Source organism: Danio rerio, chromosome 5 (genome assembly GCF_049306965.1).
Source record: "Danio rerio strain Tuebingen ecotype United States chromosome 5, GRCz12tu, whole genome shotgun sequence".
Lineage (NCBI taxonomy): Eukaryota > Metazoa > Chordata > Actinopteri > Cypriniformes > Danionidae > Danio > Danio rerio.
Genome location: NC_133180.1, coordinates 18,514,381 through 18,533,216, shown reverse-complemented (window position 1 = coordinate 18,533,216; position 18,836 = coordinate 18,514,381). Strand labels below are relative to the sequence as shown.

Genomic DNA, 18,836 nt, shown 5'->3' with positions numbered 1-18,836 from the left:
ATATGGTAAGACTTTACAATAAGGTTGTATTAGTTGATGTTAGCTTTTGCATTTACTAACATGAACAAACAATGCATTTATTGCAGTATTTGTTCATGTTAGTTAACATTAGTTAATGAAAATACAGTTGTTCATGGATAGCTCATGTTAACTCACGGTGCATAAACTAATGTAAACAAACATAATGTGGATGTCAATGATGATGCATTAGTAAATGTTGAACTATCATTAACAAATGCTGTACAAGTATTGTTTATTATAATTAGTATAAAGGGTTTTTACGGGTTTCATCAAGTCAAATTTAAGACTTTAAGACCATTTTAAGACCACTATGAATGAAATTTCAGACTTAGACAAGGCTAAACGCTAAGGATTTTTTCTAATGGCCCAGTTAAAACTAAATTTTTTATTTTGTTTTTTTTTTTAAACAAATTAGTTCGTAAGAAAGATAATTAAATCATATTGGCAAATGGAGTTAATAAATTAACTTTTGTTAAAACTTTTATTTAGATGGAATGTTGGCGATTGGATGGGTGTTAGCCAGATTGGGTAGCTTTACATGGACACAGGAAAATTAAGAGCCATTTAAAATTATTTAAGACCTACAACACAATATTTCAATATTGCCTAAAATTTTGTTTTTGAAATTTAAGACATTCAGACTCTTTAAGTCCCTGCGGATACCCTGGTATTGTTCATGTTAGTAAATACATTGACAAACATTAACTAAAGAAACCTTATTATAAAGTGGGACCATAAATATATACATATTTTTGTATAGTACATATACATATTAATATACATATTTTTTTGTATAGTGCTTTTCACTATAATTATCATTCCAAAGCAGATTTACAAAAGCTGCACAATCAAAATCAATAATAATATACTTTTTATATATAATATACTAATATAATATACTAGGAACAGGAAATTGTTCAACCATGCATGTGCTCCTGTTTCATAGGGCTATATAAACATGCCACAACACACAGGCCATAGAATCATCAGAATGAGTAAAACCAAAAAACACAGCAGTGATTTGCAGCAAAGCTTTGTTGAGCTTCACAAAATGTGAAAATTTCACTAATCTAGAGATGTTCTAAATCAGTGGAAGAGGATGTGTGTCTATGTTTCCCATTACACTGTTAGAAAAATGGCTTAAGTGGCCAGAAAATCTCCAATAATCACAACTGCTTTTAAAACAGTCATGTCCCTGTCAGAGCTCCAATTCTTACATCTAACATTATCTTTTGGATATTCTTCAGCGATTAAATCATTAGTGAAGGTGAAATAGAGTATAACTGCCAGCTTTTAGATTGGATGTCGGTTTCTTTTACTTGGATTGATTTTTGCTGGTAGGGAAAATCTATTTGTTCACATTTGCTATTCATACTTTGACTTCATTTAAAATGACATACATTGTAATTTATATTTTAATTGCATTTCATCTGCAAATTAGAATAGAAACTGTATAAAAAGCAACAAATGCACTGACAGTTATACAGCAGGTACTACCATGTACTGTTTGGGCCAATGATTCTACCATTTGGCTGTGTTATCTCTGAAGGAATTCTGTAGAAGCACATCTCAGGTGTGTCTTCTCATTGGTTAGTAAACGCTAAACCTTATTGCACAACAATTAGCAAATTATTATTATTTTTGAATAAAAAAAAAGAAGAAATTAATTAGTATGCTGCTTTTTTCAAACCCTCCTGAATGAAGCAGTTACATGCTACAGTTATAATGCTCATTCTCGAGCACGATGAACATCGAAGGTGCCTGCTTTGAATGAGAGCTCACTTTCACTTTTACTTTCAAATTCCTATAAAGCACATGTTTTTGCATTTTGATTTTAAAGATGATCTGCCTGTGATGTCAAGTTTGCAGTTATAAATAAAATTCAGAATGTGTGTGTGAATTTGGAGCAGATCGACGTCTTGGGGGGCTTTCACACAAGCACTTTTGGTCCGCACCCATGTTTGTTTGACGACACAGTACAGTACGTTTAGCGTCTGAAAACTATCAATAAATATGCCTATATTCTCATCCAGAAAAACTCGGGTTTTGTTTTTATTCTTTTGCAAAAAGCTTTCTGTGCTCATATTTTTCAAGGGTGCCAATGTTAGTGAAGGCCACTGCATTTAAACAGTCAGAAACTTACCGCTGAAACGTGCTAAACAGCCATGACAGCCGATCCGCGGGCAGCCCCAGTACACGTGACAGAACGGTTTCTGGCACACCAAACCTGCTCAAAGAAACAAGAAATGGTGATACAGCTGCAGGAGGCCTGAGATCAGTGATGGACAAGCGTCAGGGTCACTCACAGTGCTGCGGGGACACCTGAGGGGGAAGGTGCTCGAAGCGGCGGTCCGGCATGGGCTGCAGACAGCAGGTGCAGATCAGGTGACTGGCCTGAGGAGGACATCTGAACTCCTGAGGAGCTGCTGGAGGAACACAGAGGAGGCAAAGACATGTGGAAAAATGTGCTTGTGTCTGCGTCACTCTGACATCTGGTGTCCAAAGTTATTATTTCTTTCAGATTTTATCAAATGGATATATTCAGGGGGGGAAATAAGTAATATTATTTAATATATGCAATATTAACAATGAATTAATATTTTTCTTCACTGGTAATACTGGCAAAATATTTAAAGAAAACATTATACATCCTTTTTTTTTTAAATTGTTATAGTTTGATGATTTAAATAATTAAGTCACAGTTTTTATTTGATTTGTTGTGTGTTTACTGCGCTCTAAGTTTACCCAACTGTGAAGACTTCTGCTATTGATAAACCCGGAAATGTGAAAAAAGTCCATTATGGAATCCACTGTGTGTTGGTTTGTGAGTGCATGCTGTGAGCATGATTTACCTGTGGTGGAATCAGAGGATGTAGAGGGACCGTCTCCAGCAGTTTTAGCCAGACTCTCTGATTGTGCCGACTCGCAGATCCACAGGGCCGAGCTGAGTTCCTTTCGATAACCCGGACACTGACGACACATCATGTAGGGTTGGCTGTGAATGAACATGTAGGTCAGGATAAGTTTCAAGAATCATTTAAATACTTAAATAGATATATACCAAGATAAAGCCAAGAAAATCAGGAGGGTGGATCTACAGTATTTTAGATTTAATTAGCTATTCAATATGTGAAACAAAATAACGTGTTTTACAGAAAAATAAGTCACACACTGAGACTTATGATGGAGATATTGAAGAAGCTTTGGAAGTCTAAAATTGTAAAATTGTATTTGATTAGATTTCATTTTTATTTTTATTTACAGTTCTGTTCTGTTCAGTTTATTTACATTCTGAAAAATTAAGTCACTTTAAAAAAAAAAAAAACAGTTCAAGTCAAAGTAAAATAATACGCCACCGACAGAATATGACAAAAGTATATGACTAAAAGTTGCTGACCTCATGTCAGAAATGTCGCTGTCATTGTCTGAGAGTTCAAACAGATAGTCTGAACTGGCCTCCTCGTCTGAGAACGATCGCTCGACCTTCGGCTGCAGCATGTCCTGTGTGATCTTGTTTCTGGCATCCATACTGCGCAAATCATCTTCAGTCCGACACTTCTCTGAAACACACCAAAAGAAGAGCCACAACAGATCAAAATGCCTTCTAAAGTCTGTGGTCAGTAAGTACTTTGGCAACAGTTTAGATGAGGGAACACATGTACCCTCACCTACAGTAGTCAAGATTTGAAGTGGATCATCACCTTTCATCAAAGTTGTCCTAAAACTATTCAACAACACCCATTCTTGTGCTAGGACAATTAAAAAAAAAAAAAAAAACATTTCTGATTCACTTCGAACGTTGACTACTGTAGTTGATTACTAGCATCCATATCACTTCCGTACTTTGCTTATTACTATTTTTAAACTATATATTCTCATGCATAAATTAGATTCTTATACATAAACACACCTATATAGAGCACTGAAAAAAGGATTCATTGGATTTACTACATTAAGGTAAGCGGTTGCAAACAATTTATATGAACTGAATTTAAACAAACAAATTAAATTTGTTCAACTTGATTTGTTTATTTAAATTCAGCCCATATAAATTGTTTGCGACCGCTTACTTTAAAAAAATTAATTAATTGGATTTACTAAATTTAAGTGTACAACAATTAGATTACTCACAATATACAAGCAATAACTAAGAGCTTATAAAGTTCCTTCATCTAAACTATTACTAATTTTTTTATTAATAAAAGCTAGAAAATTAATTAAATATTTAGTTAATTAAATTATACTATGCAAAAATATTATGCACATTTTTCAAAAGTGAGAAATGGATGGTGGGAGGAAACCGGAGAACCTGGGGAAACCCATGTGGACATGGGGAGAATATACAAACTTCGCACAGAAACACCCACCAGCCTGGCGAGGACCAGGGCAGTGTTTTTGCTGTGGGGCTAACAGTGCTAAGCACTGGGCCGCCGTGCCACCAAATCTATGAAAAAACAAGGACAATGGGGAGGAAGAGGGGGTTTCTTCCAGACGAATATAAATGTGGACTGAAGACTGTGGTTATTTATAGTAACGTAGGAATCATATGAGTGGGAGATCATGATTAGCTAATGCAAGACTGGCTGTGGTAAATCATAAGCATGTGATCCTCTCGAAATTAGTTTATGAATAAACTTCCCTTGTATTATATATTTTAAACCTTAAAAGAAATCTAAATTTTACACAAAAAAAAAGAAAAATCATAAGTCCAAGGCCCTCAAAAAGTAGGTGAGAAAGCCTTTATCGACTATGCTGTTGTTAAAAAACAAAACAAAAATAGCTCTATTGTGCATCGCACCTACGCATTTTCAGCAAAACTTGCTTTCAACAGGGTGACAATATTCAGATGCGTCTGGAGTTCATTCGAACACACATTCATTTGGACACATTCAAAAACCAGAACAATACAAAAAGTTATATATTAAGTCAACTGAACAGTCATTATCAATTATTATCAATCATTTCGGCGCATGCACCCAATCGAACTTGTGGAGTATAAGCCAGCCATAATGTGACGTAACATGAACAGCCCGAATAATCAATAACGCATCACTGACAACAAACTTAATAATCGATGATTATCAATTTGATCAATTAGTTGTTGCAGTCCAATAGTTTACTGAGAAAAACTGTCATAGTTAATGTGTTTTTAATAATGATAATTATATCTTAAAATAAAGTGTTACCCATAAAATAAATAAATATTATAGTAAAATAATAATATTAAAGTAGTAGTAGCGGTAGTGAGAATGAAGTTGTGTTACAGTACCCGGGTGCTGGAGAAGGTAAGCCTCCACCAGGTTGTTGAGGATGTGGTTTTTGCGGATCCTCTCCACAGGACATCGACAGGTGGGACAGAAAGAGGAACGCTCCATCCAGCCAGAATAACAGGCCGCACAAAACGTATGCATGCAAGGCTGAACACTGTGCACAAACACACACATTAACCAGCTCAAGATCAGACACCATTTTAACATTTTTTTACATAAAGCAAACAGAGATTAATGTTCAGTCAACGTGTCAATTCAGGCCTTGCTTGGTGCACGCTGAACTGACCTGATGCAGTCATATAGCAGGTCCTGACAGATGATGCATGTGAGGGATTCCTCCATCTTGTCTGTTGTGGCTCCTTCAGTTTTTTCTTTTCCACTTGCTCCTCTGAGGGGAATGTCAGCAGAAGCATCACTGTGAGCAGATCCAAACCCTGGATCATCTGCAGACAGTCAGACAGACACAGTTACAGAAACGCTGCTTAAGAAAATTTCTGAAGTGCATGCTCAAACCAGATATACACTACTACCATAAAAGAAAACTGAATACATTTGTTCAGCAAGGACGTATTAAATGTATTAAAAGGAACGGGTAAACATAATAAATACTACCTAAACATATTGATAACCCAAAAAAATTCAACATTGTATTATAAAAATCTTGACATAAGAAAAAAGCAACAGTTCAACACTGATAATATATATTTAAATGCTTCTCGAGCACCAAAAATTCCTCATGAGAGTGGAGTAATGATGCTGAAAAATTAGTTTTGCCACGACAAAATTACATTTCATTTTACATTCATATTTAGTCATTTTAAACTGAAATGATTAGGGATGCACAGAATATTCGACCACTAAAATATTTTGGCCAAAAATGGCATTTTTGGTTTTGAACAAAGATTTTTAGCACCAAAACAGTATGTTGTGATGACACAAACAGAAAAAAAACTCGTCTCTGTGCACTAAAAAGGTGCATGCAACCTCATTGTCTGATATGTTCAGTGAAATCCTGCAAAAATGTGCCTTAAATAATAATAGGGAGGCTATTCTGATCTGACTTATGCCTAGTTCAGACTGCATGATTTGAGCCCCGATTTTGACTCGCCGACAGGTTTTGAGAAATCGCAGACAAATGTCTGAAATCTCAGGCAAATCGGTGCTCGTGCATGTGAGTGACAATCACACAGTATGAACTATCAAAGATGCGATCTCAGAGAATCACAGATGAGTCGCCGATGCCTGTGAGATATTTGGCGTGCTAAATATTTGGAGCTGTCGGCGATTCAAATTATGTCATGTGAAATGAGTTTTGACTGAAAATAACATCGACGATCGCCTACAGCCAATGAGAGAGCAGCATTCACTTGTGCGTGTGTGTACCTGCTGGCCAGCAGAGGTTGGGGGAGAAGTCAAAAGTGTTCATTTTCAGTTTATTTGGACCCAAGAAATGGAGGAAACTAGTGGAGGTTTGACCAGAGCCCCCGTGTCTGTTTGACGTTTCAATCAGGAAGTTAAAAAAGAAAGTTGAGGAGAAATGGCTAATTCCCTTCAAACCCAGGTGAGCAAATATGTACATTTTCTACCCCATTAAAGGCTTCTTTCTCGTTATGAAGTTGATAAAAAAAGATATACTACATGTTTTTGGCTGTGAGATGTAGTTTGGACGAAGCTGTTGGCGATTCTTCCTATTGTAAAGTCATGCAATGTGAAAGCTCTTGTCACCGATCCATCTTGCAGCGTAAACAAAGCAGCGACAAAACGCTAGCCCAGATAGTCATGCAGTGTGAAAACATCTGTGACACGACTACTTTGAAAATCATCCAGTCTGAACTCGGCATTAGGCTACTATATATATGTTGATCAGATTGTAGCCATATTTCTGACAGATATTTTTTTTAATTTGACAAAAATGTTAATTCATTCACTGGCCCTATTTACATTAATTTACTCAAATCCTACTCAAATGTCAGTCAGACGACAAGCTCAACCACCCAAAAGCTAGATGGTTATCTGCCTGAAGTCCCCATCCCCAGAAGTGATAACCCATTGTTGCAATGTGCTAAATAAATATTTTCATACAGTAATTTGTAATTGATTTATTCTTTGAAACTTTAATGCCTTGATTCTAGTAAGGTTAGTACACAGTCATAGCCATAAATGCAATGGCACTAATAATCGTTATGATTTATTTCAGTGTTTCAGTTTCCGGCCTTTGTTTCCTTTTTTTTTTTTGGTTTCAGCAAAAAAATTTCATTTCAGTGAATCCATAGAAATCTCTAGAAATTTCAAAACATTTGTGTTTTTGATTAAATCAGTTATTAGGTATTGGTGAGCATAATGTACTTAGTTTAAAAATCTCATCACAATCCAAACTTTTAAATAGCAGGGCTGGTTCACTTGGCCGGCCCTGGCCCGGTTGAAAGAGGTGTGCCTGAGCGCGGTTCACTTGGGCTTTGGCCCGATATGCTCGTGTGTGAGTGCAAAACGCGCCCGAAACTGAAAGCAAGACATGACTTTTAAGGGACTGTTTCATATGGATTTATTCATCATTCTTACTGTTCAATGAACGCAAACTGTCGTAGTTTATTAAAGACACAAACCCCTCACTCCAGGACAGCTGCACCTTCAGCAAACCTCATAATTCCTGCAGCACGAGGGCTTTATGATTGTTTATGAGCGTCAAAAGTGGCAGATCTGTTCGGCGAAATATTTGACTGTGTGTCACTGCAAATCAAACGACTTAAACAATATAACTAGAGAAATCTCCTCTGTGCTGAGCGAGAGCACTTCTCTACTAAACAGCGCAGCATCGATGATGTAAGCGTGCCCAGGCCCGAATGTAATGTGAGTGCAGGCCGTCGGGGGGACAAGCGTGCTTTGGCCCGGTTCAAGGCAACTGTGCATAGCGTGAGTACACCCTTAATGGCAAACTGTGCTTATGTGTTATTGTGAAGTAAATGTCTTGTATCATGACAAAACTGTCATATTGTCCCCTGAGCTCATTCAGTAGTGTACTTTATGACAGTCTATCCCATTTCTAAATTTAATCTCCGATTTATTCCTCAACACTTTCAAAGTAGTCTGAAAAAGTTGTCAAGTTAACAACTATTATCTGCGTTTCACTGACATGTTGGAACACAGATGCTGAAAATAGACTGAAATCATGCATTATTTATGAAGTGCCATCTTTCATTTTTTTACTAAAACTGTGTATTCCTGCACCTCTGTCAGTTTTTCTTCTTTTCCTCTGCATTTCCTCCTCCGGCTCTCCATCAGTCCAGCAGGTCCACTTCAGCCGGGTTTGAGCGGGACTTCCTGATGAAGTAGAGTCTCCTTTACAAACAGCTGAAGAACTGACTGGATTCTTTCTTGCAGACACATCTGATAAATTAATGAAACAAACTTTTTAAAATCAAATAAATATACTAAATCAATAAATATACATATACAGTTGAAGTCAGAATTATTAGCCCTCCTGAATTATTAGCCCCCCTGTATATCCCACCTAGTTTGTTTAACAGAAAGATTTTTCAACACATTTCTAAACATAATATTTTAATAACTAATTTCTAATAACAGATTTATTTTATCTTTGCTATGATGACAGTAAATAATATTTTACTAGATATTTTTTTAAGATTAAAGATCAACTTAAAGGCTTAACTAGGTTAATTAGGCAAATTGTTGTGTAAAGATGGTTTGTTCTTTAGACAATCTAAAAAAAAGTCGCTTAAGGGGGTTAATAAAATTGACCTGAAAATGGTAAAAAAAAAAAATGGTTAAAAATTTATTCTAGGCAAAATTAAACAAATAAGACTTTCTTCAAAAGAAAACAATTATAGGAATTACTATAAAAAAAATTCCTTTCTCTGTTAAACATCATTTGGAAAAATTTGGAAAAAACAAAACAAAAAACATTTACTTCAACTGTACATGCATGCATAAAACATCCAAGTTCTGATTAAGGGGTCAATGAAGTCATTTAACTTATTAAAGCAGCGTGGTAATTACCAGAGCAGGTAGACAATGGCATGTTGTAGAAGTGTAAGGAAGAGCTGGAGGTAGATGGCTGAGGATCCTCATGTCCAGACTGAGGTAAAGGCTTCACGATAACAGGCTCTACTGGTGCTGGTTCACTCTCCGTTTCTGTCAGATCAGAATCTTCTTCTCTCCCTGCATCTGTAGAGAGCAAAGAGAGGGCTTCAATGGTTATAGGCCGGTCACGATATCTATTTTTTGTTGTACGATAAATAGCACCAAAACATATTGCAGTAAAAATATTATTGTAATTTTAAGACCTTTTTATGCCACTCATTATATAATGCCAGAATGACAATATAATATCATCACAAACAATGCAAGTACATTCTAACAAAGAACACATCATATTTGATTCTTAAGTATATTTAATTTATTTATAGTCATTTTTAAAAAAAATTTAACAAAAAAAATTGAGGTAAAAAGTAACAGAGGCTGATAAAGGTACTTCCTGCGGACTAATGTGATTGTCTTGTGTGTAACTGTAATGTTTTTTTTTCTGTAATCCTCCTCTCTTTTCTTTCTCTGTCCAGACTCTCATGCTTAGTCTATGTTAGCCTACCATTGTAAGATAGCACAGCATTATCCCTGATTGTATCACCCATTATTGTTGTCTATTTATTTTTTTATTCTTACTTTTATTTTATAAAATTTTGCAGTTTTATTCTATTGTTATTATTGTTATTTTGATATTTGTGATGTATATTGCATCACCAAAAATGATTGAGGTCATGTCTATGTGTTGTGCGATAAGCTGAAATATTGATTATTGTGACAGGCCTAACGGTTTACTCAAAAAAAAAAAAAAGAAGAAAAATCGATATAAATTGCTTGAGAATTTCTTAAATTGGTAATTTAAAGTGTAAATGGAAACTACATTAAATGGAATATACATATATAAAGTAGTGTGAATTTTGATTTGGCATGTTTGTCACAGATCATCAAACCAAAGACACAAGTAAACACACAATGCCATTTTGAAATGAATGTTTTTATTATTAAGAGAAAAGAAAATACAAAATTTCCCTGTGTGAAAACCTTCATTTAAAAATGGCATGATGCGTTTACTTGCGTTTACTAATTTTGGTCACACTTTATTTTGATGGTCCGTTTGTTGAATTTTAGTTACATTGCATCTACTTGCCAACTAATTCTCATTAGATTATAAGTTGACTGTTAGGTTGGGGTTAGGTCTAGGGTTAGTGTAAGTTGACATGTACTTGCAAAGTTTCTTATAGTCAGTTGGATGTCTGTTTAGCAGCAGTATCAACAGATATTAAGCAGACAGTCTACTAATACTCAAATGGAGCATCAAAATAAAGTGCTACCCTCATTTTTACATTTGTTTGATGATCTAAAAGATAAGCGTGGCTGTTACGAACCGCACAGTTTTGCTGCGTGTATGTTCTTTCTGTCTTTCTCTTTCTCTCTCTCTCTCTCTGTACCGGCCCTGTCATTTTCTCAGGTACCGCCTACTTTGGAGCACTATTGGCTGACAGGACTGCCAATCCTAATCAACCGTGTGATGATGACTTCTCTCTCTGCCAATCGCGTTCGTTGCAGAGCCCTTTAAAAACGGAAGCGGCAACGGGGAGAGATCAGCTGTTGTTGTTTTGGCGTGTTGTCTGTTTGGTGGTGTCCGTGTGCGTTGTCGCTGTTACTGATGTGTGCTTTGATTGAGATCTATTGATGTTGACTTTGAGTGAGTAACTGATGACTTTGAGTGAGATTTGTTTGAGAGTTCTGACGTGTGTTTCTACATCTATAGCCCGCTAATGCTCCATTCAAAACCTTCTGTGACTTGACAAGGGAGATCTGGAACAACATAGTAAGTCACGTGACATACATATTTGCACGCAGGATTATTGATGTATAGACACACTAGTTAGCGAAGTGCGCTAATTTTGTATTTTTATTTACTAGATAGAGTAAGTTCAGGGCGCTTTGCGCTGAAGACTTTTCTTTTCATATTGTTATTTTCTTATTTAGTGGATTGGGGAGGAGATTAAGGGAATGTTTTTGTTATATTTATTTCTTTGATTTCCATGCGCAAACTTCAGTTCCCTCTCCTATTTGTCTTGGTTCTTTTCAAATTTATCTTATGGTTTGTAAATATTGTAAATAATGTGGGAGCAATAAATCTTTTGCGGTGCTAATTTGTTGTTTGGTGTTTTCTTTTGCCATTTTTCAACATCAGTTTATACTTTGGTCATCTTTATGTTACTCCTTTTAATACCCTAGACAAATTGCCATCAAGGATTGTAACATGAAAGATGACCAAAGTATAAACTGATATAAACCCACTTCTGACACCATAAGGGAATGTTTTTGTTATATTTATTTCTTTGATTTCCATGCGCAAACTTCAGTTCCCTCTCCTATTTGTCTTGGTTCTTTTCAAATTTATCTTATGGTTTGTAAATATTGTAAATAATGTGGGAGCAATAAATCTTTTGCGGTGCTAATTTGTTGTTTGGTGTTTTCTTTTGCCATTTTTCAACATCAGTTTATACTTTGGTCATCTTTATGTTACTCCTTTTAATACCCTAGACAAATTGCCATCAAGGATTGTAACATGAAATGGGGCCTCATCCAGGATATTTATCTGAGACATTAAATAAGATCAATTAAGGTAAGATAAAATAAATCATCTGGAATAAATTGAATTCATCAAGAAATAAATTTTAAAAAGTAATTTTTGAAATTAATATTTCTTAAATTTATCAGATGGTAATCTTTGAGAAAAATGACCAAAGAAAAGCTGTGTTGATGGCAACAGAAATTGCTGTATAGTAGTTGACATTTAGGTAAGTTGCAGAAGTAGCAGTTTGCAGCACCTTTTGAGCACGCGACACTTTAATTTAAAATGTTCAGTTTAGAGGAATTTGTTAAGAGTCCTTCATTGGAGCTGCTTGACGTTTGTCGGAAACAAGACTTGTTTTTGATTGCTGATCATTTTAAATTGGTAGTTAACAGACAGGATCGTAAAGCTGAAATTAAGCAGAAGTTAACAGAGCAGTTGGTTGAGCTTAATGTTCTTATCACGCCAAATATTGAAATGGATGAGACGGCTGATCATGCAAGCCCTGGTGATGAGGTGGTGACTTCTTTAGATATGGGAGATCAGAACGTGTGTAGTGGCAGTACAGATGCAGAAGCAGGGGTGGAGGCCGCTGTTGATACTAATGTTGGTTTGCCACCGTTTGAACCGTTCTCCCCATTCTCCATAGGTTCACGAGATGATGCGCGACTGAAAGTTCGCATGGCACGTCTTTATTATGATGCGCAAGAGCACACCCGTCGGGCTGAAATTGACTTGCGTTTGCAGATACGCAGACTCGAAATCGAGGCTGATACGCAGGTGAGACTGCGCCAGCTCGAGTTGGACGCTTCAAAGAAGGCTGCGGAGGCTATTCAGCCAGTTCCAGCTTCTTCTTCTTCAAATGTATCTCCGGTGTCGACTTCATCCACTTCAAGTTTTGACGTGAGTAAGCACATTGCGCTTGTTCCACAATTCAGAGAATCTGAAGTTGATTCTTATTTTAATGCGTTTGAACGCATTGCGACTTCATTGCACTGGCCACCTGAGTTCTGGTCTTTGTTACTGCAATGTAAACTTGTAGGCAAAGCTTTGGAAGTTTATTCTACTTTATCACTTGAAGAGAGTTTAAAGTATGATTCAGTTAAATCAGCAATACTTCGTGCATACGAATTAGTTCCCGAAGCTTATAGACAGAAGTTTAGGACGCATAGGAAAACTTCTAATCAAACTTTTGTGGAGTTTGCTAGAGAAAAGGGCACGCTTTTTGATAAATGGTGTGTAGCTAGTGATGTGGCAGATTTTAAATCACTGCGTGAGCTTGTTCTTTTAGAGGAGTTCAAGAATTGTTTGCCTGAGAGAGTGGTAGTTTATCTTAACGAACAAAAGGTAAATTCATTGTCACATGCCGCTGTTCTCTCTGATGAATTCATTTTAACTCACAAGAACGTATTTGTTCACTCACGTGTGGAGAACGCACCTGCCGTTCCAATTTTATCTAACACACAGTTTGTGCGCTCGAAAAATAATGCACCAAGAGTTGGCGATGAACGTAACTGTTACTATTGCCATGTAAAAGGTCATGTAATAGTTGACTGCCCCCGACTTAAACGAAAACAACAATCACAAGCTAAACCTGTAGGTTTTGTAAAGACTTTTAATCAGAGTGTGGCTGAAATCTCAAAAGATAAGGTAGAGGAGACGTTCCGTCCTTTTATTCTTAAGGGGTTAATTTCTCTGACTGGTCATGATGAGGATCAAAAGGAAATCACAATGCTTCGTGATACAGGCTCGATGCAAAGTTTTATTGTTGAAAGTGCGATCAAATTTTCTGATGAGACGTCATGTCATTCTAGTGTAATTGTGCAAGGAATTGAAATGGGATGTGTAAAGAGACCTTTGCATAATCTGCATTTAAAAAGTGATCTTTGTTCTGGATTTGTCCGTGTTGCAGTTTGTTCTTCACTGCCTATGAAAGGGGTAGATTTTATCCTGGGCAATGATTTAGCCGGAGGAAAAGTCTTGCCGTTATTAGAAGTTCTGGATGAACCGACAGAATGCACGTCTGATGAGGTGGGTGAAGCCTATCCTCATGTTTTTCCTGTGTGCGCTGTCACTCGTGCGCAGTCGCGCAAAGAGATTGAATTGAATGACTCTTTCTTTCCTTCTGTTGTAAATGGAGAGGGAAATTTGAACTTTGAGAAAAAGAAACCAGAAAAGGTGAGGATTTTGCATGATGTAACTGACAAGAATTCATTGCATTTAAAGATCACACGAGAAAAATTGATCACTGCACAGAAAGAAGACAAAACATTGACTACACTTTTTAATGCTGCAATTTCACTTGATTTGGCCAAAACAAAACAAAGCGCTTACATTTTAGACAACAACTTGTTAATGCGTAAGTGGTGTTCGTCACCTGACAAGGCAGAATTGGATGCTTTTTATCAGATTGTTGTTCCTGCCCCATATCGCCCACATGTGTTATGCTTGGCACATGATCATCCACTTTCGGGTCATCTGGGTGTAAGGAAAACTTACAATCGGATTTTAAAACACTTTTTCTGGCCTGGATTAAAAAGTGATGTAACTCGTTATTGCCGTTCTTGCCATGTTTGTCAAATTGCGGGAAAACCAAATCAGGTTGTTCCACCAGCACCGTTAAAACCCATACCTGTTCTTGGCGATCCATTCGAACATGTCCTTATTGACTGTGTAGGTCCGTTTAAAAAGTCCAAAAGTGGTAATCAATTTCTGCTCACAGTGATGTGTTTAGCCACTCGATTTCCTGAAGCAATTCCTTTGAGAAAAGTCACTGCACCTGTTGTTGTTAAGGCATTAGTTAAGTTTTTCTCGACTTTTGGTTTGCCTAAAATAGTGCAAAGTGACCAGGGCACTAATTTCATGTCCAAGCTTTTCAAACAGGTCATGGAAAATTTAGGAATCACACATCGCACCTCCAGTGCTTACCATCCAGAAAGCCAAGGAGCTCTGGAGCGTTTTCACCAAACTTTGAAGTCGATGTTGAGGAAATATTGCATGCAGACTGGTAATGAGTGGGATGAAGGTATTCCAATGCTGATGTTCGCGATTAGAGAGAGTGTTCAGGAGTCACTCGGCTTTAGCCCAGCTGAGTTGGTCTATGGATACCAATTGCGCGGACCTTTGAAGGTTCTAAAAGATCAAATTCTGGAAACTGACAATTCAAAAACGAATGTTTTAGAGTACGTAACGAAGTTTCGAGCAAGGTTGCAGACCGCTTGTTCAATTGCTAGAGATTCACTTGCCCGTGCGCAAAAAGAAATGAAACGAACATTTGACAAAAAGGCAGTTGCGCGTTCTTTTAAGCCTGGTGACGCAGTTCTTGTTTTTATGCCTATACCTGGTTCTTCACTGTCAGCTAAATTTTTCGGACCGTACGAAGTGAAAGAAAAATTGAGCGAGACTAATTATGTGATCTGTACACCCGACCGAAGACGAAAAACACGCACTTGTCATGTGAATATGCTTAAACTTTATCATTCGAGGGCACAGGATGATGCTGAGAAAATGACGGATAATGCTGTTATTTCTGTTGTTGCTGTGACAGAAAATCCTGTTGATGCTGATGAAGATGGGCTTATGTTTCCAAGTATTTCTCAGTCTACCGTGAGTTTGTCTAATTCTGAGATTTTAAAAGATCTTGATTCACATTTTAAAAACTTGACTGTTGATCAGAAACGCGATCTTGTGACATTAATTTCTGAATTTAAGTGTCTGTTTAATGATGTGCCAACACTCACAAATGTCATTCAACATGACATTGATGTCAAAGATGCTCGTCCAGTCCGACAGCACGCTTACAGAGTAAATTCTGTAAAACGTTCAGTTATGCAACAAGAGGTTGACTATTTGCTGGATAATGGTCTTGCTAAGCCTAGTTCTAGTCCATGGAGTTCTCCATGTATTTTAGTGCCAAAATCTGATGGTTCTTTTAGATTCTGCACAGATTTTAGAAAAGTGAATGCACTAACGGTTCCTGACAACTATCCACTTCCTAGAATGGAGGATTGTGTTGACAATGTAGGATATGCCAACTTTGTGAGTAAATTAGACATGCTGAAAGGTTATTGGCAAATACCACTTTCGTCTAGAGCATCTGATATTGCTGCTTTTATCACTCCAGATGCGTTTGCACAATATACGGCCATGGCGTTCGGACTCCGAAACGCACCTGCTACCTTTCAGAGGTTAGTAAACACTGTTTTAGCTGGTATTCCTAATTGTAGCGCATATTTGGATGATGTTGTTGTTTATTCCAGAGATTGGAGTGAACATTTAAAGTCATTACGTGATGTATTTCAACATTTTGCAAGTGCTTCATTGACCCTTAACTTAGCAAAATGTGAGTTTGGTCAGGCGAAGGTGACTTATTTGGGAAAAGAAGTGGGACATGGTCAAGTTCGACCTGTGGAAGCGAAAGTTGAGGCTATATCTGAGTGCCCAGTTCCTACGACGCGGCGTGAACTCCGAAGATTTCTCGGAATCGCTGGTTATTATCGCAGCTTCTGTAGAAATTTCTCGTCTGTGGTTAGTCCATTAACTTCACTCTTAAGCCCTTCTAAATCGTTTGTGTGGAATGAAAAATGCCAATATGCATTTGAGAGTGTGAAAACACTGAGTAGTTCACCAGTTCTTGCAGCCCCTGATTTAAATCGTCCATTCAAACTTGAGGTTGATGCAAGTAATGTTGGCGCTGGTGCTGTGTTACTGCAAGATGATGAGCAGGGTATAGCTCACCCGGTGAGTTATTTTTCGAGGAAGTTTAACAAGAATCAGTTAAACTATTCTGTGATTGAAAAGGAGACACTTGCTTTAATTTTTGCATTGCAACACTTTGAAGTATATGTTGGATGTAGTGTACAGCCTTTGATAGTTTTTACGGATCATAGTCCACTGACATTTCTTTCAAAGTTGTATAATCACAATCAGAGATTGACACGGTGGTCACTCTTCTTGCAAAGTTACAACCTGGATATTAGGCACAAGAAGGGAGTTGAGAATATTCTAGCGGATGCACTGTCACGAGTATAAACTTTTTTTTGTTTGTTTTGAAAAAGAGTTTATTCTTAAGTGGGGGAGTGTTACGAACCGCACAGTTTTGCTGCGTGTATGTTCTTTCTGTCTTTCTCTTTCTCTCTCTCTCTCTCTGTACCGGCCCTGTCATTTTCTCAGGTACCGCCTACTTTGGAGCACTATTGGCTGACAGGACTGCCAATCCTAATCAACCGTGTGATGATGACTTCTCTCTCTGCCAATCGCGTTCGTTGCAGAGCCCTTTAAAAACGGAAGCGGCAACGGGGAGAGATCAGCTGTTGTTGTTTTGGCGTGTTGTCTGTTTGGTGGTGTCCGTGTGCGTTGTCGCTGTTACTGATGTGTGCTTTGATTGAGATCTATTGATGTTGACTTTGAGTGAGTAACTGATGACTTTGAGTGAGATTTGTTTGAGAGTTCTGACGTGTGTTTCTACATCTATAGCCCGCTAATGCTCCATTCAAAACCTTCTGTGACTTGACAAGGGAGATCTGGAACAACATAGTAAGTCACGTGACATACATATTTGCACGCAGGATTATTGATGTATAGACACACTAGTTAGCGAAGTGCGCTAATTTTGTATTTTTATTTACTAGATAGAGTAAGTTCAGGGCGCTTTGCGCTGAAGACTTTTCTTTTCATATTGTTATTTTCTTATTTAGTGGATTGGGGAGGAGATTAAGGGAATGTTTTTGTTATATTTATTTCTTTGATTTCCATGCGCAAACTTCAGTTCCCTCTCCTATTTGTCTTGGTTCTTTTCAAATTTATCTTATGGTTTGTAAATATTGTAAATAATGTGGGAGCAATAAATCTTTTGCGGTGCTAATTTGTTGTTTGGTGTTTTCTTTTGCCATTTTTCAACATCAGTTTATACTTTGGTCATCTTTATGTTACTCCTTTTAATACCCTAGACAAATTGCCATCAAGGATTGTAACAGTGGCAAACATCGAAAAAAAAAGAGAGAGATCAGTAAGGGGGCAAACACTTTTTCACACCACGTGCAAACACAAATATATAACTGAAATATAAAATATAAAAAATTGTATATAAAAATAATATATAAAAACTAAAACTAAAATAGCAAAATGACATTTAATAACACTCAAGTTTATATTGATATAAACACTCGATTTTGGGGAATTCCAGTTAAAATAACTTCTAATTAAAATATTTTCTTCCAAAGAACAATTATGCACTTTTAATAATCTCTATTCTAAAAGTAGCAACATGCCGTTCCTCTCATATAACCATTTCTGCTGATCTCACTTATCCTGCACATGAAACAGCAAAGCTGACATATGTACAAAACACATGTATACAAACATCATAATTAATATCTTTTTACCTTCAACATCATGTGAGGCACTTTCCTGTGGCGTGATGGACTGATAAACATAAGCAATGTCTGCAAAACAGAAACATAAATGAACAACATGGCTCATCTGTTTGGAAGCATCTGTGCTACCAAAACAGAAAATGCTTAATGAATGTGAACACTCACTTTGCTCTGGCTCGTTCTTCCTGTACACAAAGTAAATGACATCACCGTTCTGCAGTAAGTGCGTCTGTTTCTTCACTACTTTGGACATGTTGATCACAGTTCCGTTGGTGCTGATGCAAACAAACAATCAGAGCAGAAAGTTACTAATTAAAGGGTTTATTACTATCATGTAGGAAAAAACAATACTTCTACAGCATTTATTAATCATAGCTCGGCCCACATGAAATCTGCGTGCACAGAAATCTGCAGATTTCCGCACATATTTAGCCCATCGAGTCTATTTGCTTACTTGTGTAAATTTATATTATTTAAAAAATATTTTCAGTAATATTATTGACAACTATAAAAATGTTCATATGATTTATTTGCAATTCAGCTTGTTTT

The 18,836-nt window shown here is 36.9% G+C and overlaps 1 protein-coding gene across 8 annotated transcripts in view; it reads right to left on the bottom strand.

Annotated features, from left to right (window-relative positions):
- chfr (checkpoint with forkhead and ring finger domains, E3 ubiquitin protein ligase) overlaps positions 1–18,836 on the bottom strand; it is a 32,945-nt gene that overhangs the window by 6,127 nt on the left and 7,982 nt on the right. For 2 of the 8 annotated variants that reach the window (NM_001100015.1, XM_017356138.3), the window contains exons 4-13: positions 18,453–18,562; positions 18,297–18,356; positions 9,306–9,473; positions 8,517–8,675; positions 5,578–5,734; positions 5,291–5,445; positions 3,419–3,581; positions 2,874–3,016; positions 2,328–2,447; positions 2,165–2,248 (exon numbers count right to left, since the gene is read on the bottom strand). In NM_001100015.1, the coding sequence (NP_001093485.1) occupies positions 2,165–2,248; positions 2,328–2,447; positions 2,874–3,016; positions 3,419–3,581; positions 5,291–5,445; positions 5,578–5,734; positions 8,517–8,675; positions 9,306–9,473; positions 18,297–18,356; positions 18,453–18,562 (1,319 nt within the window). The remainder of the gene's footprint in view (positions 1–2,164; positions 2,249–2,327; positions 2,448–2,873; positions 3,017–3,418; positions 3,582–5,290; positions 5,446–5,577; positions 5,735–8,516; positions 8,676–9,305; positions 9,474–18,296; positions 18,357–18,452; positions 18,563–18,836) is intronic. The other 6 variants (XM_021476266.2, XM_017356139.3, XM_073950690.1 and 3 more) reach the window with 3 other exon arrangements.